Genomic DNA, 25039 nt, shown 5'->3' on the forward strand with positions numbered 1-25039 from the left:
GACAGAGGAAACATTACAAGGACACCCTCAAAGCCTCTCTGATAAAGTGCGGCATCCCCACTGACACCTGGGTGTCCCTGGCCAAAGACCGCCCTGAGTGGAGGAAGTGCATCCGGGAGGGCGCTGAGTGCCTCGAGTCTCATCGTCGAGTACATGCAGAAAACAAGCGCAGGCAGCGGAAGGAACGCGCGGCAAACCTGTCCCACCCTCCCTTACCCTCAAAGACTGTCTGTCCACCTGTGGCAGGGACTGTGGTTCTCGTATTGGACTGTTCAGTCATCTAAGGACTCCATTCTAAGAGTGGAAGCAAGTCTTCCTCAATTCCGAGGGACTCCCTATGATGATGATGATCTAGGCGAATGAGAGATTACCATGGTTGACTTTTGATTAAGATTGACTGCAGCAACATTTGATCCAGAGGTAACACTGTTAATCAAAATAAGAATGATGTTTATTAAATAAAATTACCATTTATAACTGAGAAATTATTTTTGCACTTAATTGCCCATTTTGACACAAATTCACATGCCACGCAACATGCCAATTTAACCGAGGCGTGTTTTAACAAACAGTGCCATCAAAATGTGTTCTGTTTCTTCAAATTATTGCTTTCTAAAAGCCAGGACTGCAGAACACAGCTAGAAAAAGTTCAATATCTTCACCAGTTCAGGCAAGGTAATATACTGGGTATTCTCTCCTTTTCTTCCTTGCCCACCCTGGCCACCGGGACACTCTTAAAGCAACACTTTCACAATTAACCTTCCATAATGCATTTTGGTTCAGGGGGATCATAACTTAGGTTCTTTAACTGTGGCCACCCAGTTCCCTTAACAGCAATTACTTGCATATACAAGCCTAAAACCCCTTCCTCTACTTTAACAAACTCATACTCCCATAACTCATGGGTACTTGAAGGATGTTTGAAAAACATTGCACCTATGTGCAGGCTCTTGAGTTAAATCTCCAACATCAGTAAAACAGATTATCTGGTCATTATCATAGTGTTGTTTATGGGATCCTGCTGTGTGCAAATTGGTTGCCACGTTTCCTACATTACAACAGTGACTACACTTCAAAAGTACTTCATTGGCTGTAAAGTGCTTTGGCATGTCTTAAGGTCATGAAAGGGGACTGTATGCAAGTCTTTCTTTCCGTCTATTTACGGCAGTTGCTAAGTGTAACTCTCGAGTCGACAGTTGTCCTTTCCGGCTACATCGGGGAAGCTTTGCCTTTGTTGCAGGAAGCAATGGCAGAAGCACAGACTGCAGCTTCGGAGGCATTAGGGAGCAGGATAGAGCATAGCGGCTTCCAGACTTCTGTGGCAACCGCTGTCCCATAACTTATAGGATCTGATGGCTGCTCTTATTAGACCCGCCATCCTGCTGATCAATGGAGCCAGAGATCCAGGGCAGGTGACAGCTAGAATCCATCTGCCTGATATGCCGTCTCTCATGACAATAATACATGCCAGGCCTGCAGCCTTTCCCCTCAGGGCACCATAATACTGATACAGGTGAGACGACTGAAGACTGCCCAGGAGCATCCTGCATTATGCAGCCAGTAGCAGCTCCCTGCCAAGAGTAAACTGCCATGAGACCGGAGTCCCATGGGCTATTTGTAGAGCCTGTAGATCCAAATCACCACACAAAGGGGCCAAGTTTCCACAGGAGTTGCTCCTATTTTTTGGAGCAAATAGTTTTTTTTGGAATATCTTAAAAATCGCAATTCTCCCTATTTAGTTTGCTCCAGTTTCAGTGAGTTAGTTCAGTTTCTTTTTAGTTCCGTTTTTTTTTCAAAAGGGGGCGTTACCAGCCATTTAAGCCTGTTTTGGCCATTTAAGCAAGTTTTAGACAGCCAATAGTTACTCCAAACTAACTTTGGCCAACTTTTGTACGCTCAGAAAAACCTCGCGCACACTTTAGAAATCAGGCAGAGGTAGCCAGAGCTAGTGGGGGCGGGGAAGGGAAGTTAGAGGATTTTCCAAAGCACTAAACACCTTCACAACAACATTAAAGAAGCATAAGTAGATTTAAAGCACTAAGCACTAAACAAAGCAATACATTTAAAACACCAAGCACTAAACAAAGCATAAAAATAAGCATTCAATAACAAAAAATACAAAGAAAGCACCAAGACTTACAAAGCACTAAACAAAGCACATAAAGTAATAAGCAATTAATTAACAAATAAAAATAGAAGGAACCCTGCACCTAAAGCACCAAGACCAAAGTAATAAGCAATCAATCAATAACAAATAAGAAATAGAAGTCCTACCTTTATGTGAAGGGAAGGCAGCGGGCCGCCGATGTGGGGAGGGGGGGAGGAGGATGGAGGGAAGTAGGAGGGGGGAGGAGGAGGAGGAGGGAGGAAGAGAGGGGAGGGCAACGTTAAGCATACGAGGCTGCCCAGATCCGATCCTACTCACGTCTTGCCCCCAATCTCTGTTTTCCTGCTACCCCTGCCCCCACGAACATCTCCGAGACTGTTCCAAGGAACATTCGATGGCCTCAGTCATCTTCCTTCTTGATGGTCACTTTTGCCAGTTCCTTCTCCTTTTCTTGTTTGGCTTTCTGTTCCCGGGATCTCCTGTCTCTGTTGACGGACATTGCCATCTGTTCCCTCGCGGGTCGCGGCAGGGAGCCCATTCGGCCAGGGCTAGGGGCAGCGTGCTTTGGGCCCCTCCCACACAGCCTGCAGCACATGCACACAGAACCTGGGGGCGAGGAGCTACTGCACATACGCGCACACTCTAGCGCGCATGTGCAGAGGTCCCGGCATTGTTTTCAGCGCCGGGATCTGGCTCCGTGCCCCCCCACGCATTCTGCTGCACTGCGCCAGGCTGCTGCATGGAGAATACGAAGGTAAGTAATAGGCACCACTTCTTTTCTTAAAAAGTCGGCGCACCTCATGGAGCTGCGCCATTTTAACTGTGAGTGCAAACTTGGGCCCATAGTACTGGCCCCCAGCTTGAACCTAGAAGAAGCATGAGAATAGTTTTTCTTTTTAAAAAGAGGCAAATGTTGGCACCCAGGGGAGTGTGGTGCGAAGGGTGTATGCACTTTGTAATTCATTGTAATAAAATAGAATGTGTGCTGACATGCTGCTTTGTTATTGATGGTCGGTAGAGACATGCAGGAAAGGGTGCACTTATGTGGTGCTGAAGTCTTCACTCAGGTATTGATCATTGGCATGATCTTATAGGGGAAAAGCAGGCTGATATGTTGTCATGTGGTAGGGTGGGTAATGAATTAAGAAATGTTCTTTTATTTGAAAGTGGGGCAACAGGTGGTGAGGCGATGGTGCCCAAGGTTGAACAGAAGAGAAAATTTGAATGATGAGACGTCCTGTGATGTTTCTTGCAGTAAATGCTGCCGGAGTCGCCATTGCTCCATCCAGAGCTGATTCTCTTCCATGATAATGGCATATTAGGGTATGCACATAGAGTGCCCTTCTTCCTCCTGAAATGCCCTTACAGCAATTAGGGGTGAGAGTGGGGGATTGGGGAGGTCCTGCCAGTGTTCTGACCCTTTGAGAAGCAGTGAGAAGGAAGTCCAGATGAGTATAGGCAGAATTAACTGCAGTGTGACAGGCGATACAGAATTTCTGGGAAAGCATTGTCACAGGGCAAACAATCAACCCTTCTACAGCTAGGATTTGCCTACCCAGTATGTACTCCAGATCTCTCCGGATTGGTGGAAAACATCAGTCCACAAGACTAAAAACTGCATATCAGGGGGCTCAATTTTCCCCAATGCCATTTTTTGGCATGTTGTAAGAGTTACGCCGTTTATTTCAGCCCCGACTACTCCAAAAAAATAACTAGCAAGTTTTACCGTTCTATTTTTTGAAATTGGCGCCGCACAGCCTGTCCTTTTGCTTTAGCGGGGTGGAGCCGAATACCTGGGCCAAAAGAACGATGCCCGCCCCCCGCCTTCAGCGCATGCGCAAAAAAAAAGGACGTTTTTGATGTGACTGCAATGGGCGCGCATGCCAAGTAGAGCTCCCGGTCTGCATTCGGCCATTTTTAAAGAGCCAGTTGTGTGTGAGAACTTTAATTCTTATTGGAAAAATCAGAGTTGCGACATAATATGCAATGCAGCTCAAGGACCAAGAATTTCTCACAGGATGAAGTGGAGGCACTAGTTACTGTAATTGAGGCCAGATGGCACGAGCTGGACACCAGCAGAGGTCACATAAAAGTTTTACCAAAAGAAATGAAGAAACGCTGGAACCAACTTGCTGAAGATTACTGTGCAATGGTGACCACCCCGAGGTCTGGAGGCCAGTGCAAGAAGTGGTGGCAGGACCTTGGTCAAGTAGTTAGTGTAAGTAATATTTTCATTTATTCAATGGAATTGCAATTGTAAATGTGACCATCTGCATGTCCCACCCAGCAGAAAGACACCCGCTCTAAAAAGTTATATTTTCATCTTAGCAGAGGAAGGTGGCGCACAACAAAAGGGAAATAACTCGAACAGGAGGAGGCCCGGCAAATCGGCACCCGTTGACACCCTTCGAAGACATGGTCGCTGCTTTGATGGGTCCTGCCTGGAATAAAACAACCATCACTGCACAAGCTGGGCCCACACTTGAGGGAGAGGGTAAGTCCTGCAAATTCCACAGTCTGGCTTTGCTAAATGTTAAGTACTGCGCGGGCTAGCCTTGCTTCGGTTCATGGGGATGCCTCCGTGAGCTACACTTTGGATAATGCAATGTACTATCATTCATCGTGGTCCTTCAAATGAGCCTGCTGCCTGCGCTGTGTGTATCCACTCATACCATCCTGCCCCCTCCTCTGCTGCTAACCATTTGTCTTTTCTGCTATATTTTGCAGAACTTGAGGCCAACCCTAATGAGGCTGAAGCCGATGCAGAACAAGATTAAGGCACGGACGAGCCTGAAGAGGAGAACATCTTCCAATCCCACCTTCCAGACCAAGAGCATGGGGGTGAGGTGGAGTAGGGAGAGGTGATGGATGAAGCCCCCATTGTTGTACTCACTGTGGAGGAGGTGCAGGTGCCGAGGTGCTGCCCATTGAGGTGCCAGGCCCTTTCCTGAGTGGTACGAGTGTTGGGACATTCCATGGTTTCTCACAGTCCGAGGCTAGGGATTCCAGTGGGGAGCAGCGAGGCACATCCAGGGCCCCACCGTCCGAGGCTGCGGGTCCCAGTGGGGTGCAGCGAGTCACACCAAGGGTGAGGAGGGGAAGGAGAGCTTGACAGTGCTCCCCTGAGGTGCAGGATCTAACAGATGTGGTTCAGATGATGGCAATGAGTGCGAAGAGCATTGACCTTACGCGATCACTTCTGGACACCATCAGTGGGGTGTCAGGATTGTCGGGAGAAGTAACAACACTCTCACGAGAAATGGGAACGCTGTCCGGGCACATGAGGGAGGGAATGTCGCAGGTAGTTGAAACACCTTTGTGAACATGAGCCAGGGAATGTTTGAGGTAGTTGAGACACTGTCGGGGCACATGAGGGAGGGAATGTCGGAGTTAGCTGCTGCAATAAAGGAACATGCCCAGACCCCGCGCCCATTGACAGAATCAACTGCCACTCCCACGCCAATCCCCAGACCAGCCTCTGAAGAGGCCAAAGCCGGGCCTTCCACATTACTGCCTGCCCCAACCCCCTCCCCGCCCCACCCCACCCCCGTCCCAGCAGCCAGCTCTCCCTTCTGGTTGCTGCTGAAACATGGCAGATATAACACACTCGTGTAGGATGAACGGTTGCTCCCAGGGTATCTCGCATCAACTGACATGATGCGATGCATGTAATCATACATGAGCTGCACTTAACAGAATGGAAGCCTTTTCTGTTCCTGTACATCTTGGAATCCTCCAAAGGTGCTCGCAAGGCGATGTGGGTACAATCAATGCAGCCCTGTACCTTTGGGAAACCAGCAACCCCGGAGAAGCCCACAGCCCTTTCACGCATTGCCTGGGCGGTCAGGGGGAACTTTATGTAGTCATTCCTCCGGGCAGCAGTCACCTGCTTAATGCAGATATGTGTTGCATGTTGAGAAACGGCGCACACATCCCCAGTTGTGCCCTGGAATGATCTATATGCATAGAATGAAAGTGCAGCTCTAACCTTCACTTCAACTGGCATAGCAGTCCCCCTGATACTTCTAGGTTGCAGGTCTGCTTTTACTAACTCACAAATCTCGGTTACAACTTCTTTGCGGAAACGCAGCCGTCTCAGAGTCTGCATCACTCAGGTGCAGGTACGAACGCCTGTCTCGATATACCCGATGTGGGTAAGGCCTCCTGCCCATCCTCCTACATGCTCTGAGGTTCCTCATGCGATGACATCAAATCAATCTTCTCCTCCGCAGCACCATCATGCAGAAGGCTTGCACGAGGTATGGCATTGTCAATATTGCCCCCGTGATTAACTTGTACCTTTGCAAGAAGCTCAAAACAGCAGAACACGGGGTTAAAGCTTCTTTGTTGTCTCTCTCCCCATGGTCGACGCCCGAGTATGGATCACACCCTGGTCTGCGCATGTGCAATAGGCTTGCTGAGAACGGGAAGCTAGGCATTCAATGAAGACATTTGGGGCAACGAGGTCTAATGCAATTCTTTAATTTTAGATTGCTTTCAAAGTACCACTCCACCACCCCAGGGCTTCTTTTGATGCTGCTGTATAGTGCAAGGCTTCTCATGCCCTCAGTTCGGCTTCCGCAACCCCCGGGCATCTTTTGAACCCAAGCCCCTGTGTCCGGGCGAGGGACCGATTCTGCCAGCCGACGTTCTGACCCTCGAGCCCGGTTTGGAGATGTTCGGTGGTGGCGTGGTACTTTGAAAAGCATCCAAAATTAAAGAATTGCATTAGACTTCCATTTTCTGCAGTTTAAGTTTGAAAAAATGAAGCTTCGTGATGCATATTTAATGTGTTGTTGACTCCCTCCGAAACTTCGCATAAAATCAATGCCGTCTTCTGTGCTGATTTTTAATGTGCGCTTGTCTTGAGTGCCCAGGAGGTTTTTTGGGAATGGTCTCGTACACTGTCCTAGGAAGAATGTAAGTTGGCCAAACTTGCATAAATGTGAAACACTAGCGCAGACATCAGGTTACGCCCCTATGATGCAAAAAAAAACTAACCTAAAAAAATCATAACTAACTGAGTTACGCTGGCGCAGAAACTTTGGGGAAACTTGGATATTTTAATTTAGGCCAAAAAAAGCGGCGCGCACCAAAAAAAGGGCGCAGATAATTGGGGAAAATTGAACCCATACAGAGGAAAAAAGATCACATTACAGTTTCACTATTTTAAAATGTTTTCAAACCAAATTAACAAAGAGGTACTTTTCACATACGTGCATGCTGCTGTATAGAGTCCGACCTCAATGCAGCAACCTTCACGTGTATGTACAAACTAAATTAAAGATCGAGGCAAAAATTTATCTCTGGACTGAGGCAGCTTCTGGCTGCAGAAGTGTATCCAGAATTGGTGCAAAGATACAACGACAGGAGAATGTTGTGTATACCATGTTGAGTGGCAGAGTGTATGCTGTAACCAGAAGGTGCTAATTCTGATATATCGTGCTAGCTTTTGAAAATCAAAGCTTATTTTTGGTGGTTCTGCCATCCGGGACAATGATGGTATTTTCTCTCTCTGTGGCAACCTTCGATATATTGGGGATGAAATTGGTTTTGGGCGCTGCTGCAAAATGGATGATCACGAATCAGCTGCATATTTTCCAAGGAAAAGAAAATAATGTTTGGGCGATAAAACAGGCTGTCAATTCATTGTCACCCATTTCGTGCGACCACCCAAGATCAATGTTACCCTCATTTATTGAACTCAAGCCTGAGGTCTCTGATGATGGATTGTTTACAACAAAAGACTCCCACTTCCTACACTTCAGCGTCAACTCAGGCAGATTGTGTATCCTCTCCTTCACAAAGACAGGAGGAATCTATCCCAGAAAGCAGTCACAGTAACCATTTTTGATATGTTGCAATACTAGGCACAGCTATGAACTCCTGTCAAATTTATATAATGTAGAAACTCTTCTGATCTGAGACCAGATGGACCCTCGGGTCTGTCACAATCCCTTCAAGGACGTTGTTGCCTTGTAACCTTCTGACCTCATAGCTACAATAAGTGCATCTGACAGCTGTTAATTAAATCTGAGTTTTAATAAAGGCAATCACTGCTCAGTCCACATGTGCTTACACAATGCATATCCTGGAGTGATGACAGGATATTGGTCCAGTCAACAGGCGCAGATCACATAATAAACCATGAGAGTGACTGGGGAAAAGATACTTTGAGGTGGCCTAATTAACGATGTTCAGGTTATATAGAAAGCTCAAACAAATTGTTTGAAATGACGAGGGATTTTAACACTGGATGACACTATGGGGGTAGGGCAGGAAAGTGGAGTTGAGGTAGAAGTTCAGCTATGATCTTATTTGTCATGTAAGCATGCTTGGGGTTACTAGCCACCAGGGGGCGCCACTGTCAGGGGTTATTGGGCTGTACGCATGTGTGTGCAGGCCAGGTATATAAAGCAAGCCACCATGTAATGTGGGCACTTTGGGCCCGAATAAAGTTGAACCAGGTTTGCACCTGAGTGAGTTTACAGTATTTAGTCTATTGAGTTATTACAAACATAACATTTGGCGACGAGGTAACTCAAGAACCTTCACATACAAAATGAGCACCATTGGAATTCTAGAGAGATTCGTGGAGGGAGAGGACTGGTCGGATTTTATCGATCGCCTGGACCAGTACTTCGTGGCCAACAAAATGGAGGAAGCTACTGACACAGTTAGGCGCAGGGCGGTTTTCCTCACTGTTTGCGGTCCGAAAATCTATGGCCTCGTAAAGAATCTCCTCTCTCCTGCACATCCAACAGGCAAGGACTATGAGGAATTGTGTGCTCTGGTACGTGACCATCTCAAACCAAAAGAAGGCATCATCATCTCATGCTATTGATTCTACACGCATGTTCATTCTGAAGGCCAGGATGTGTCGGAATTCGTCGCCAACCTAAGACATCTTGTTGGGCCATGGAAGTTTGAAGATGCGTTGGGAGACATGCTGCGAGATTTCTTCATAATAGGAATCCACCACAAGGTGATCCTCCAGAAGTTATTGGCTGCGGAGATGATGGATTTGAGCAAGGCCATCGCGATTGCCCGGGCATGCATGGCGACAGATGATAATTTAAGGCAGATATCATCGAAGAGTCGGAGCTCCACGGTAAATAGTGTTAACAAGATTGTGTTGGCGTATGGCAGAGCTGCTTATGGCAGGGCCTACTCGACTGCGTATGCGAAACCTGTAGTTGCCAAAGTCTGCCAACGGGTACGAATCTGACTTCACCCTGTTGGTGTTGTGGGGGCAATCATTGGCATCCTAGTGTCGTTTTAAACAGTACATCTGTAAAGGCTGTTCAAAAGTGGGGCATCTTCAGCAACTGAGCAAGTGTGCTGCAACTCACCACGTGGATGATGACGACCAGTCCAGCGCAGACCTGGTTATGCAACCCAAGATACCCAAGGAGGAAGTGTATGGACTGTATTCATTCCTGATAAAGAGCCAACCAATAATGGTTAATGTGAAACTAAATGGCGTGTTGCTATCAATGGAATTGGACACGGGTGCAGGTCAGTCGATAATGAGCCAAAGGACATTCGACAAGCAGTGGGACACTAAAGCTGTGAAGCCTAAGCTGAGTCCAGTCAATGCCAAGTTGCGTACTTACACCAAAGAACTCATACCGGTGATTGGCAGTGCAGTAGTCAAGGTGTCGTATGGTTATGGATCATTCCAGGAAATGTTCCAACGCTGTTCGGCAGGAATTAGCTTGAAAAAAATCAAATGGAATTGGAACGATATCAAAGCGTTGTCATCGTTGGATGACACTTCGTGTGCTCAAGTGCTGAGCAAGTTTCCCTCACTGTTTGAACCATGCATCGGCAATTTCACAGGAGCCAAGGAGCAGATCACCTGGACTCGGGTGCAAGATCCGTCCATCACAAAGCTCGGGCTGTTCCGTACATGATGAAGGAGAAGGTTGAAATTGAGCTGCACAGGCTCCAACTTGAAAGGGTCATGTCACCGGTCGAATTTAACGAATGGGCCAGTCCCATTGTTCCTGTGTTGAAGAGTGATGGCACTGTCAGGATTTATGGAGACTGCAAGGTTACGATCAATCGATTTTCGAAATAGGATCAGTACCTGTTACCGAAGGCTGATGACCTATTTGCAACGCCAACCGGTGGGAAGTCGTTCACTAAACTGGATCTGATGTCGACCTACATGACACAGGAGCTCGTCAACAAGTCGAAGAAACTTACGTGAATCAACACACATAAAGGACTGTTTATCTACAACAGATGTCCTTTGGGAATTCGCTCAGCTGCAGCCATATTTCAGAGGAACATGGAGAGTCTACTGAAGTCCATCCCTAGAACTGTCGTGTTTCAAGATGACATTCTGGTCACAGGTCGTGACACTGCCGAACACCTGAACAACCTGGAAGAGGTTCTACATCATCTGGACGAAGTGGGACTCCGGCTGAAATGTTTGAAGTGCGTCGTCATGGCGCCGAAAGTCGAATTTCTGGGAAGAAAGATTGCTGCTGATGGCATCAGGCCTACGGACTCGAAAACCAAGGCCATCAAAAATGCACCCAGACGTCAGAATGTGACGGAGCTGCGTTCGTTCCTTGGTCTACTCAACTACTTCGGTAATTTCTTACCCAGATTGCGCACTTTATTATAGCCACTGCACATGCTGCTCAGAAAAGGTGACAACTGGGTTTGGGATGTGTCTCAAGATAGAGCCTTCGAGAAAGCTACAAATCTGCTTTGCTCGAACAAGTTGCTGGTACATTATTATCCGTGTAAGCGTCTAGTATTGGCCTGTGATGCTTCATCATATGGGGTTGGCTTCATGCTCCATCAAGCTAATGAGCCGGGTAAACTACATTCTGTTGCATATGCTTCGAAAAGTTTGTCAAAGGTGGAGAGAGCCTATAGCATGGTAGAAAAAGAAGCTTTAGCCTGCGTGTATGGGGTTAAAAAGATGCATCAGTGCCTGTTTGGTCTTCGTTTTGAACTCGAAATGGATCACAAGCCCCACATTTCATTGTTTTCAGAAAGCAAAGGTATCAATACCAATGCATCGACCCGCATCCAGAGGTCGGCGTTGTCAATATCTGCCTATGATTATGTCATTCGCCATAGACCTGACACCAAGAATTGTGCCGATGCACTGACCCATCTGTCTTTGCCCACACCGGAGATGGAGACGCCACAACCTGCAGATCTACTGTTAGTTATGGATGCTTTTGAGAGTGAAGGAACCCCTGTCACTACTCAACAAGTTAGGACCTGGACCAGACAGGACCCGGTTTTATCGGTTGCAAAACATTGTGTCCTTAGTGGTGATTGGTCTGCTATACTTATGGAAATGTGTGATGAGATCAAACCTTACAACCGTCGCAAAGATGAACTATCCATTCATTCAGATTGTTTACTGTGGGGTAATCGTGTTGTTATGCTTAAGAAAGGCAGACAGAAATTTGTACGTGATCTACACAGCACTCATCCCGGTATTGTCATGATGAAAGCCATCGCCAGGTCTCACATATGGTGGCCTGGAATTGATTCTGATCTGGAATCCTGGAATCATGTGTACATCAGTGCAACACTTGCATGCAGCTAAGTAAAGCACCAGCGGAATCGCCGCTGAGTCTGTGGTCGTGGCCATCTAAACCATGGTCCAGAATCCACATCAACTTTGCGGGTCCCTTCCTGGGTAAGATGTTTTTTGTTGTGGTGGTGCATATTCCAAGTGGATAGAGTGTATAATCATGTCATCAATACATCCACAGCTTTCATTGAGAGCCTTCGTGTCATGTTTGCTATTCATGGTCTGCCTGACATTGTTGTGAGTGACAATGGATCTTGCTTCACAAGTCTGGAGTTTCAAGAGTTCATGAAACTCAATGGTATTAAACATGTGAGGTCAGCACCATTCAAACCTGCTTCTAATGGTCAAGCAGAGCGTGCTGTACAAACAATCAAGCAGAGTATGAAACGTGTAACTCAGGGTTCACTGCAGACTCGCTTGTCATGCATATTGCTTAGTTACAGGCCAAGACCCCACATGCTTACCAGGGTCCCCCTGCTGAACTATTGATGAAGAGACATCTCAAGACCAAGCTCTCTCTTGTCCATCCTGACTTGAACGATCGTGTTGAATACAGACGTCAAAATCAGCAGTGGTATCATGATCATGCTGCTGTGTCACGCGACATCCCTGTTAATGATCCTGTGTATGTGCTAAATTACGGTCAAGGTCCCAAGTGGGTCACCGGTACTGTTATGGCCAAGGAGGGTAACAGAGTGTTTATTGTCATGCTCAAGAATGGACAAACATGCAGGAAACATGTTGATCAGATAAAGCTGTGGCACACGGATGAACTGGAACAAGTTGAGGAAGATGCGATCAGTGACCGACCAACCTATATTCATTCATCAGAGGGCTCCGCCGTCATCAATGAATCTGGACTTTTAATCTCTAACATGGTCATTGCCATTCCCATCATATCGGCTACCCAGTCTCCAGTCATAACTGACTCAGAACGCTCACCCAGAACTGGAGTTGAACTGAGATGGTCAATTCGTGAGCGGAAAGCCCCAGACCACCTTAACTTAAAAGAGACTCATACTAAGATCCTGAAGGGGGATGTTGTCATGTAAGTATGCTTGGGGTTACTAGCCACCAGGGGGCACCACTGTTGGAGGTCATTGGGCTGTACACACGTGTGCGTGGGCCAGGTATATAAAGCAAGCCACCATGTAATGTGGGCACTTTGGGTCCGAATAAAGTTGAGCCAGGTTTGCACCTGAATAAGTTTACAGTATTCAGTCTCTCAAGTTATTACATACGAAACATTATTGAATGTCAGAGGGGGCTCGAGGGGCCATGTGGCCTGCACCTGCTCCTTCTTATGTTCTCATGACACATGTTAAAAATGAGGAAGTTGAGAGCAAGGACTAAAATCAAGTACAGCTTTTTCAGTCAATGGATCATCGAGTTATGAAATAAGTTACCACAGACGACACCAAAGTGAACAGAATAAATTAGTTCAAGTGATCATTAGAATTGTTTCTGGAGACAGAAAGAATTGAGTGACATGCTCACATGCTGAGAAGGCTGGTATGTAGGCTTGATCTAACAAAAAGAGATGGGCTGCTTGGGTTGCTAGCTTTTTCCTGCTCCTAAATATTCTTACAGCCTTATGATGCTCAAGCAAGTTTTCAGAATACTGCAGGCAGTGTTTAGTCAGTTTTGGTCTATTTGATACTGAGTGTGGTTGGCAGTGTAAAAGCTGAGACTGTAGTTCTGTCTGATTGACTCAATGTTCCTATCAGTTTAATCTTGACAGTTTTTGATTCATTATTATCTGCTAAGTAGATAGAATTTTTTTGTTTACAAAGGCATGTTCACTCAATCATAAAATAATTTGCATACCTTTAGTGTGTGGCAGATCATTTTTTTTTGTATTGAATACAAGATTGTAATTCCTCCTTCAGTATGCTCCTGTATTAATGTCTGCTCAAGAACATGGCATAATTAGGAGTGTACTGACTTGCCAGTTGCTTGAAACATGTAAAAGGTGTACATGGTCAGTTTAAGTCAGAATTCTTCTTCATTCTGATTCCAGTTATTGACCTGGCGAATTTGTTTAAATTTTCCTAAGCTGTGTATTCATGAAACCGTTGGAATCTTAGTAGGACTCCCACGCTAAATGCCTCCAGGAAGTAGGGAGAGAAGAAGAAAGCTCTTGGATAAAATCTCTGGGGAGTTTCCATTTCATCTCCCGTGTGCACACATGTAATTCTATCCCGCACCGCCTCCCCTCCCCTCCCCCAACACATAGACTTTCTTAAAATACATCTTGTGGAGCTGAGAAAGGCAGGTTTGGGTGACCAGAACAGGAAATGATAAAGGTCAGTTTGATTTCCAATGCATCCGCTCGCCGAACAGTTTGCTGCTGAGAGCAGACACCAAGAATGAAGGGGATAATTTTTAACTTTGCCACTTGAGCGGAGCTTAGTGCTCGCCTGTTATTGAACCTGCCCGATTTTCATTCCCATTGAAATCAAGTGGTAAAATTGAAAAGCACCCCTGCAAGGGCAAGAATACAATTAAGATTTTTTGTTGTTGTTACTTTCCAATTTTTTTCCCCAGCGCTTTTGAATGCCGAGACTGGGGCTGCAATTCAGCTCCATCAATGCAGGCCATCCCCTAATAACTCGCCCAAGTGGTTATTCTTCAAGTTTAAGCCTAGACTGTGAATGTTAATACATGCCAACCCAAAAAGCTGACAAGTCAAGAGTAATCCTGAATATAGACCTATGACCAGGGTCGCTGCTTTATGTTGATTGAGTTAATCACTTTATCACTGGGACGCCAGTATTTTTGCCAGTATTTGGGGGATCACAGTTTACAAGTCAGCCTGCTTTCGCTGAAAACTGTAACCCAAACGCTTTGTCTGTGACATGTGGAAACAACTAATTAAACTGTGAGTTTAGTGAGACATTAGCATTTTGTAATTTTGTGTTGTCCAATACCCCATCACTTATAATGCAGCAAAAATGTACAATAGTGGCTTTAAAAATCTCAAGCTGATCCTGAGCACTGAAGATGCAAGTTTTATTTCCTAATGGGCTTTGGGGTATTCCCTCCCCCCTATTCCACCACTAGAAAATTTAGTTTTTTTGTAACATTTGTTCATGCACTTACCAGCATTTTGGAGCCTTTTGTGATTCTGTCTTTGATGCAAAAAAATAATTTATTCTGAAAGAATTGCAATTCACAATTAACTTTTAACTTTTATACCATCAAATTTAATACACAGTGAGTATAACTCAGCAGGCCGAATGTACACAGGTACCGTAGTTAAATTATGTAATTAGTTAAATAATAAGTGTCCCTCGATCTCAAATATGGACCAGAGGAAGCCCTTCTGCTGCAGTCGTAGAAATTGTGAACCATGAAAGAGAAATGTTGGGACACACGTCCTGTATACCACAAGCTTAGCCTATGCTGTGATTTTGTTGTAATTGAAGACGAGAAAACTCAAAGCACCTTTCATCACCCTGTTAGCTTGTTCCTAAATGACTGTCTACCAGCAAGCTCAGGTACTGATATGAATCAACAATTGGGATGGTTGCCCACTGTAATGTATTTGCTTCATGGGTTCTTTGCTTAAGAAGTCATAGCAACACATTGCCATTAAGTTGGTTTGCTAGCAAAAGGTTTAACAATCACAGTACACATTATCGGTTCATCCACCAGGCTTACAACCACCTGCCTCATCGTGGGTCCCCCGAACCCAACTGGTTGGGGTTTTATTGAGTCTTGTGAACATCACATGACTGACTAAGCCACTCCAAACTCAACAGCTCAACAAACCTGTGAGCATACTCACAAGTGCATACATTACACCCACTATGTTCTGCACAATTACCTTGGAGGGTCCCTTTTGAAATGAGCCATAATAGTATACTTGCATAACCTCCACCATACACACTGGTTAACCCATTGTTTAAGATGATGAGTAGTGCACGCTGAATCTCTGGGCAAGTCCACCAATAACATAATGGCCCTGAAATTCCGGTTTGGCCTTCCCGCGGACATTTTAGAGAAAAAATACGCACCTACCTTAAGCTGGTGCCCACGTTGGACTTTCGAATGTTGTGGCCTCCTTCGACTGTGATTCGCAGCGCATGCACGTCAACGCGTGCACAGGCCTCGAGCTGGAGTCACATGGCTCTGGGCAGCCAATCAGGTAAGGTATCATAGTAATAGGAGTTCCGCAGGGTCCTAAACTCCTATTACTATGATTGTGATAGAGCCCGAAACACCCAAAACACAACCCCAAACACCCAAAACACTAATTAAAAAATAGAAAATAATTACTCTAGATTCATTTAAATTAAAGTTATTAATGTCTTTAAAAGAAAATCGGGAAATTATTTTCTTTTTGTTTTTTTAAATAAACTTACCGTTGTGGGGAGGGTTTTTAATGATTAAAATATGTTTTAATAACTTTATTTTTATATGTTTTTGTGTTTTTTAAAACACTTGCGTCTGTAAGCAGGCGCAAGATTTTTGAGGACAGTTGTAAGCGTAAATATCGGAAATTTCCACTTACAAGTGTCCTCGCTCCCGAGATGCGGCCAGCTGTCAAGCCAGAAACTTGACAGATCGCAAATGTTGGTTTCCAGCGCATGCGCATTGCGTGCTGGGACCTGGCATTTCCGATGCCTTCCCGGGTCTGTAGGAATTCCGTACAGACCTGGGGAGGCCGGAATTTCAGGGCCAATATCTTGTGTTGAATGGATCATGAAAGTATTTTGCAAATGCTCAAACAACTTTCCTTATGAGAAAATTAGGTTCAACAACAACAACTTGTATTTATATAGCTCCTTTAATGTAGTAAAGTGCTTCACAGGAGTGTTTTAAGACAAAACAAATAAATTTGACACCGAGCCATATAAGAAGAAATTACAGCAGATGATCAAAAGCTTGGTCAAAGAGGTAAGTTTTAAGGAGCATCCTGAAGGAGGAAATAGAAGTAGAGAGACAAAGAGGTTTAGGCAGGGAGTTCCAGAGCTTGGGGCCCAGGCAGCTGAAGGCACGGCCACCAATGGTTGAGCAATTATAATCAGGGATGCTCAAGAGGGCAGAATTTGATGAGCGGACACATCTCGGGGAGGGGATGGGGAGGTGGCAGGTTGTGAGGCTGAAGGAGATTACAGAGTTAGGGAGGGGTGAGGCCATGGATGGATTTGTAAACAAGGATGAGAATTTTGAAATTGAGGCATTGCTTAACAGGGAGCCAATGTAGGTGGGCGAGCACAGGGGTGATGGGTGAATGGGACTTGGTGCGAGTTAGGACATGGGCTGCCAAATTTTGGATGACCTCAAGGTTACGTAGGGTAGAATGTGGGAGGCCAGCCAGGAGTGCGTTGGAGTAGTCAAGTCTAGAGGTAACAAAGGCATGGATGAGGGTTTCAGCAGCAGATGAGCTGAGGCAGGGGCGGAGATGGCAATGTTACGGAGGTGGAATTAGGCGGCTTCAGTTATGCTGCGTATATGTGGCCGGAAGGTCATTTCAGGGTCAAATATAACACCTAGGTTGTGAACGGTCTGGTTCAGACTCAGACAAATGCTAGGGAGAGATATGGAGTCGGTGGCTAGGGAGCGCAGTTTGTGGCGGGGACCAAAGACAATGGTTCCCAATATTTAATTGGAGAAAATTTCTGCTCATCCAGTTCTGGATGTCGGACAAGCTGTTTGACAACTTAGAGACCATGGAGGGGCGGAGAGAAGTGGGGTTAAGGTAGAGCTGGGTGACGTTAGCATACATGTGGAAACGTGTTTTCGGATGATGTTGCCAAGGGGCAACATATAGATGAGAAATAGGAGTGGGCCAAGGATAGATCCTTGGGGGACACCAAAGATAACAATGCGGGAGTGGATAGAGAAGCCGTTGCAGGTGATTCTCTGGCTACGATTAGATAGATGAGCATGGAACCATGCGCGTGCAGTCCCACCCAGCATGAAGGTGGTGGAGAGGATTTCCCATCTACCATTATGAGGATCCTGGAACTGGAGTATACTTCTCAGATAAAATCCATGTTTTAGCAATGTAGTGTCAGTTTTCTGCGTCTTTTTGGAGTGTGGCATAAGGCATGAAATTGAACATTTTTAAATGCAATACAAATGAGTTTCCTCGTAATCCAATGACACTCGACAATCATATAAAACCACAGCTTGTCCCAAACATTCCCTTCCGAACAAAATGCAATCTGTTTCTTCAAACAATTACAGTTAGTTAGCCAGTGATCATTCACAGCAATTCGGGTTGCTTCATTTGAGCTCAGCAGAGATAATTGCTAGGTGTAGCTGAGATTTTGTTTCCTCGGTCCAGAACTAACAAAAAGCTAAGAAAACAACCCAGTTCAGTGTCAGTCAGCTATAGCAAAGGATGCGAGAATGCAGGTCTGGGCCTGACGTGGGAATTAATATCGAGTGAGTGCTGACCCAAAATGAAATAAGAGAAAAAAATAAATGTCTGTCGGTTATTAGAGTAAGAGTGGGTTTTTGCTGTTTTTTGCTATTATGGGTAGCATAATAGGATCTGGGGTCCTAAATTGCCCTCCGGCCCAAACGGGGTGGACAATTCGAATAAAGTGAATATTCTCTGCCGAATCGATGGGGCAGAGAATAGAAGGAAATTGCTCGCTTTTGCTTCTCTAACTTGCAGTGGCAGTGTTTGGGGTCGGAAGTGCTTTTGGAGCAGGGCGGAGGAGAGCGGTGTCATCAGTGCCGCACTGATCATGTCAGCGCCACGCCTATGACGTCAGCGCGATGCGTATGTGCCATGTCGCACTGATGCATCACAACGGCCCTCCCTTTCACTTAAAGGCGAGGTCCGCTGCAAGCTCTACAGCCACTTTAGTGGCACCTGCTGGGCCAGATGGGGTGTGGGGCTGCCTGTTGGCAGCACCGCCGAACCCGGGGCCGCCATTGTTGGGCCGACTTCAGAGTCGTCCGACAATTAAAATAAAATGTCAGCCGTGCACCCTCACCTTTAAGGGCGGCCACGGCAAGCTGTCAGGGCACCAAGCGATGGCGGCTTCGCTCCCGTGGGGCAATTTCTCTCGCGGGGCGGAAAGTTGTTTCCGCCAGGCGGTAAGGTTTCGACATATGCCCGATGGGTCGGGAACACGAGCTGCGGCGGAATACCGTTTCCGCCGCTCCCGACCCGGGGTCAACTTCTGATGGGTCGGCCCATCCACCTGCCCCCGATCGGAAAGCCTTATCTTAAAGAGAGCGGCAATTTCGGCCCCCTGGAATATTGTTCATGAATTTTGCTACTTTTATTCAGTCATTTGTATTCTGCAAAATAAAGCAGGTTCCAGAATCGGCGTGGATCTCGCCTTACTGTCGTGTTCATCAGTTGTGTTGATGGGATTGAAGGCCGATAAATCCCCAGTGCCTGATGGACAGCATCCCAGAGTACTTAAGGAGGTGGCCTTGGAAATAGCGGATGCATTGACAGTCATTTTCCAACATTCCATAGACTCTGGATCAGTTCCTATCGAGTGGAGGGTAGCCAATGTAACCCCACTTTTTAAAAAAGGAGGGAGAGAGAAAACAGGGAATTATAGACTGGTCAGCCTGGCATCAGTAGTGGGTAAAATGATGGAATCAATTATTAAGGATGTCATAGCAGCGCATTTGGAAAGAGGTGACATGATAGGTCCAAGTCAGCATGGATTTGTGAAAGGGAAATCATTCTTGACAAATCTGGAATTTTTTGAGGATGTTTCCAGTAGAATGGACAAGGGAGAACCAGTTGATGTGGTATATTTGGACTTTCAGAAGGCTTTCGACAAGGTCCCACACAAGAGATTAATGTGCAAAGTTAAAGCACATGAGATTGGGGGTAGTGTGCTGACATGGATTGAGAACTGGTTGTCAGACAGGAAGCAAAGAGTAGGAGTAAATGGGTACTTTTCAGAATGGCAGGCAGTGACTAGTGGGGTACCGCAAGGTTCTGTGCTGGAGCCCCAGCTGTTTACATTGTACATTAATGATTTGGACGAGGGGATTAAATGTAGTATCTCCAAATTTGCGGCTGACACTAAGTTGGGTGGCAGTGTGAACTGCGAGGAGGATGCTATGAGGCTGCAGAGTGACTTGGATAGGTTAGGTGAGTGGGAAAATGCATGGCAGATGAAGTATAATGTGGATAAATGTGAGATTATCCACTTTGGTGGTAAAAACAGAGAGACAGACTATTATCTGAATGGTGACAGATTAGGAAAAGGGGAGGTGCAATGAGACCTGGGTGTCATGATACATCAGTCATTGAAGGTTGGCATGCAGGTACAGCAGGCGGTTAAGAAAGCAAATGGCATGTTGGCCTTCATAGCGAGGGGATTTGAGTACAGGGGCAGGGAGGTGCTGCTACAGTTGTACAGGGCCTTGGTGAGTCCACACCTGGAGTATTGTGTACAGTTTTGGTCTCCTAATTTGAGGAAGGACATTCTTGATATTGAGGGAGTGCAGCGAAGGTTCACCAGACTGATTCCCGGGATGGTGGGACTGACATATCAAGAAAGATTGGATCAACTGGGCTTGTATTCACTGGAATTCAGAAGAATGAGAGGGGATCTCATAGAAATGTTTAAAATTCTGATGGGTTTAGACAGGTTAGATGCAGGAAGAATGTTCCCAATGTTGGGGAAGTCCAGAACCAGGGGTCACAGTCTAAGGATAAGGGGTAAACCATTTAGGACCGAGATGAGGAGAAACTTCTTCACCCAGAGAGTGGTGAACCTGTGGAATTCTCTACCACAGAAAGTTGTTGAGGCCAATTCACTAAATATATTCAAAAAGGAGTTAGATATAGTCCTTACTACTAGGGGGATCAAGGGGTATGGCGAGAAAGCAGGAATGGGGTACTGAGGTTGCATGTTCAGCCATGAACTCATTGAATGGTGGTGCAGACTAGAAGGGCCGAATGGCCTACTCCTGCACCTATTTTCTATGTTTCTATGTTCATCAGTTGTGTCTATTGAAGAATTTGAGAAGTGCACATGGGGGTCATGTGTGGGTTTACGTTATTCAGTTTGCATGTCAAGGGGAAGCATTGTTGCATATATCGGGCTACACTTTCATACATGTAAACATGGGGCAGTGTGTGAGCCAACTCTGGAATCCTGAGATCTGAGATCCACTTACGGGAGCAACTGACGGGACTGAACCGAGATGGTATCGACAGCAAACCGAAAATGTGTAACATCTCTCTTTGTGTATAGAAACCATAAACGTGTTCCGGAAACCCATGGGGTGTGTGTGCTTCAAACGGGGTCCTGCTCAGTGACTCTACGGAGGCAGCTTCAAGGTGAATCGCTGGTTCCTCATACTGTTCTCTAAGGTCACTGCCATTCCCCCCTCCCCCACCATTGTCTAGTGCAACAGCCAAAAGCTTCTGATTGGCATCGACATATCTGCTCCTTGGTTGTATATCTTGCCTAGCTCCAGTATGTTTTACTTCAATCTCTGTTGCCTCTCTCCCCTTGATGCATTTTATATTACTTAGTCTTCCCAGTATAATTTACGTGATTAGCTGCTGCGGAATATCTCCCAGAAGGTTTGAAGTTTTTACCTGCCACTTTGGTGCCATTTCACTGTGAGCCAGCCACGTAATGCTTGACAGTGAATGCGAACACACCTCTGCGATTGTCGGCTGTTGGTGTGAAAAGCTGACAGTTGGTAGGTACAAGGTCAGCATGGAGAATTGTTTTCCATATTCCCACCTGCTGCTCAATGCCAATCACGAGCTAGCATGGGACAGATGTGATTATGCACGTGCACAAGTTTCATACAAGCACAGAAGAGAACTGCGGGATATTCTAGGGTGACCTTGAGAAGCAGGAGATAGTCCAGAACGTCCTGGTTTTGTTCAGGAAGTGCTTGCACACAGACACGTTTCAGTAAGTGCTGAGAGTCCGTAAAGTGCTGACATTGGCATATATGCATGTATTGGCATGGATTGAACCAAGAGAACTCCTGGGGCTGGATTTTCAGTCTTCTGCTGCCCCTGTTAGCGCCCCGGAGGGGCGGGAATAGCGGCGGTAAGCACTTCCGGGCGGGAGGCCAGTTTCCAGCGCCCCGCCGGGACTTTCGGTGCTGGTTTCGACGGGGCGCGGGGCATTACCACCCGGAAGAGGCAAGCCAGTGTGCAACGCCCCTAGTTGCAACACCGGCTTGATTTTTGGCTACTGTCCGACCTGTGGCATTCTGTAGAGCGCCCGCTTGGGAACGAATGTGAAAGCTGGCGGTCCAAGCTGTAAATCTGCAGTGAGGGAAGTAATGTCGACCTCGGGTAAGTGTGATTGGTTATTTTTTTGCAATTTATGTTGAGTTATTTATTGGGAATGATTTTGTTGGTTTTTTTTTCAAGTTTGTTTTTTTTCCCCCCCAGGCCTCTCTCACAGCTCTCTGAGGTTGGCTGTTTAGCTCAGGATTTTCAGTTGCTCAGAGAGTGTGTTACGCCTCACTTAGCACTCGAGGCCCAGCTGATGAATTTTTCTGACTGAGGCGCAAACTGTTCCTGGGCGCAAACTTTACCGCCCCGTCGCAATTACCGCCCGAAATGAACAGAACCAAAAATCCAGCCCCAATTGGTTTATATGGCTCAACACCATAGCAGGCAATTCAGTTAGTTATCCACTGAAACTGCAGAATATCTAATTCACTGCTGTTGTTTTGATGTTGACTAAACCACTTAAGGCCTGGATAATAATCGTGTTCGGAGCAATATTAGTTTTACCAGGTACTTCATTGCTGTACAAAAACAAAATACTGCAGATGCTAGAAATCTGAACTAAAAACAGAAAATGCTGGAAATACTCGGCAGGTCAGGCAGCGTCTGTGGAGAGTGAAATAGAGTTTAATGTTTCAGGTCGATGACCCTTTGTCAGAACCTGAGTTCTGACAAAGGGTCATCAACCTGAAACGTTAAATTTGTTTCTGTAGTATCTTTAGATCAAATTTGATGTGGCCACATGCTATGGCTAGAGGTCACTCACTTTCCTGCTGTGGATTGCTGTAGGGGCAGAAGAGCTCCCTCTGAGAATAACCCCAAACAACATGATTCAGAACTAGTTCCTTTTACTTAACCGTCTGTCACCGAGTACTGATTCTGAACCAGAGCAGGACCCATGCGTCTACTCATACACAAACGTGCACAAACTTTGAGGCTGCACACGAGCAACTTGTGGGGAATTCTAGGGTGACTTTGGGAAAAGGGGTCAAGAGCAGTAGAAAGCACTGCTTTCTGTCAGCAAACATTGACACACGGACTGAACTTAGTAAATGTTGATTGCCGGCATGAAGCACTGACCAGTTGGCAAGTATGATGTTGGCTGACTAGCTGACTGAGGTGTGGGGAGGCCTGGGAGCTCAACCTTATCAGGACACATGCATTTTCCCGCAGGGTTCACTGGCTACCGATCAGAAGGAGGAATCTGGCTGATTTTTTCACCATGTTAGCTTCGGCTGAGTTTAGCTGAGAAGGAATTTTTTCTCCCACATAACTAAGATGAGAGGGAGGCTTTTTAGAATGAAAGTACTGCCCCCCCCACACACACACACACACTTTCCCTCTCCCATTATTGGTTTGAGATAATGAAAATCTAGCATTCAATGTAGTTAGCAATTTTTAATCAGGAGGATGTCCCTGCAGGAAACTTTACCTGATTTATTAATGATCCTAAATTTTAGATCTAAATTGAGAATGCAGTCCTTGCGGAGGAGCTTTCAAACTACCTGAGTCTTTCTGATGATTTCCACGTTGCTGCCCTTTCCATTAATTATTTTGTCTGCGTGGAATTTTATTTCTGCATCAAAATGCAGTCTGTATTCTGAAATGCCTATGACTTTGCCCCTTCATAGCCACTGTAATATTGCTGTTGTAATCTCATATAAATGAAACAAATGCTGGTGTCTCATTTGCATCATTGCCCAGCTACCAGTGTTATTTAATTTAAACTCGAGCCTTTATTTTGCATAAAAATGCTAAGCTGCAACGTATAAGCACACAGAATGTAAAAAGCATGTTGGATTCAGTACAAGTGTCGAGAAATGCTTTTCCTGTAATGGATTATTGTAGTATGGATAAAAGTTCACGTGCAATCGGAGTTGCAAATAATTGAGTTCCATTCTGTTCACTTTTTTTTCCAAAATATATTTCTCGAACATTTGTCTCCACCAATGTAAAACTGTTAACAACTAAATGAAACCGGCCAGCAATGTTTTGAGCAAAAGCCCTGAATGTTCTTCTGTTTCCCCATTTGCTGTTAGGCCTGAGGCTACTGAAACCCCCCTCCATTGACCATTCAGTGCTGTGAAAACAAACTCATCAATAACTAAGCCGAAGTATTTTTCACTTGTTCTTAAATATATAGACCGACACGGAACTCTGCCGCTGCTGCCAGGGCAAGGAGTGTGCAGGCTGGGTCTCTGGTGATATTTGGGGAGGTGGCATCTGTGGCGTCCCCCGATGATGACCTGAGAAATGCAGGTGGAAGAAGTCTGGGTGGAGGTGCTGACTTTCTCTTTCCCCGGGAAAGCAGTAGATTGCAGCTACAGCAGCCCGTCGGGGGCTGTTTTCAAAACTTTTAAGAAAAGTATATTAAAAATCTTTCTTCTTTATCTTTAGGGTCCAGCCTTTTATTCTGGCCTGGACACCTTTTGCCTTTCAGGGGATCGGTGTGCCTCATCTAACTAGGCTCTCTAGCCTCCAATCGTAAACTGAGTCCCATCGTGACCGAGGAAGTGGGAACTTCAAACCTGGGGAATTCCTTATCTCAGCCTCTCCCCCACCATCTAAGTGGCCTTGTTTAGGGGCAAGCAAAGGCTGCGTCCACAAATACGGCACCTGGAAACATCCATATAAAGCCTAGTCCTGTTGCATCCAGGTCAAGGCGGGGTATCTGCCAGTTCTGGCGGACTGCTGTCACAACTATGATGAGAGTCTCCCAGAACAGCAGAGCAAATTTGGTGCCTTAGTGATCTTTGTACTGAGATTTTAAATACGGTGGAGACACCTAAGCTTAGGGTGACACCTTAACCTTATAATAGTCTTTAATGATCTGTTTGTGTTGCAGGTTCTTGGAGAGAGATGGGCAGCCATTTGCAAATGGACTGAAGAGCGCTGGGTACTATTGCAGGAGATCCTTTTTAAATGGCAGTACTTCACTGAAGAACAGGTAGGTCACACTGCCAATTACCTTTCTGACATACAGTCTTAGTTCACAATGAAATAGTGAGGAAATTATGGCATAATATCTTGAAATGACCCCATTTCTTGATATTGTCTGCAGTCAGCCTTAGTACTTACCTTACACTTGTCACAAACCAAAAGCTGTTTGGAGGTTTTTCGTAGTGGTAGCTATAATGCCATGCTCCATCTGGCC

The 25039-nt window shown here is 45.8% G+C and overlaps 1 protein-coding gene across 12 annotated transcripts in view; it reads left to right on the forward strand.

Moving 5' to 3' along the window:
* dmd (dystrophin) overlaps positions 1-25039 on the forward strand; it is a 2299423-nt gene that overhangs the window by 902662 nt on the left and 1371722 nt on the right. For all 12 annotated transcript variants that reach the window (XM_070893344.1, XM_070893337.1, XM_070893339.1 and 9 more), the window contains one exon: positions 24731-24832. In XM_070893344.1, the coding sequence (XP_070749445.1) occupies positions 24731-24832 (102 nt within the window). The remainder of the gene's footprint in view (positions 1-24730; positions 24833-25039) is intronic.

The sequence above is a fragment of the Pristiophorus japonicus genome, chromosome 11, assembly GCF_044704955.1.
Source record: "Pristiophorus japonicus isolate sPriJap1 chromosome 11, sPriJap1.hap1, whole genome shotgun sequence".
In the NCBI taxonomy this organism is placed as follows: Eukaryota; Metazoa; Chordata; class Chondrichthyes; family Pristiophoridae; genus Pristiophorus; species Pristiophorus japonicus.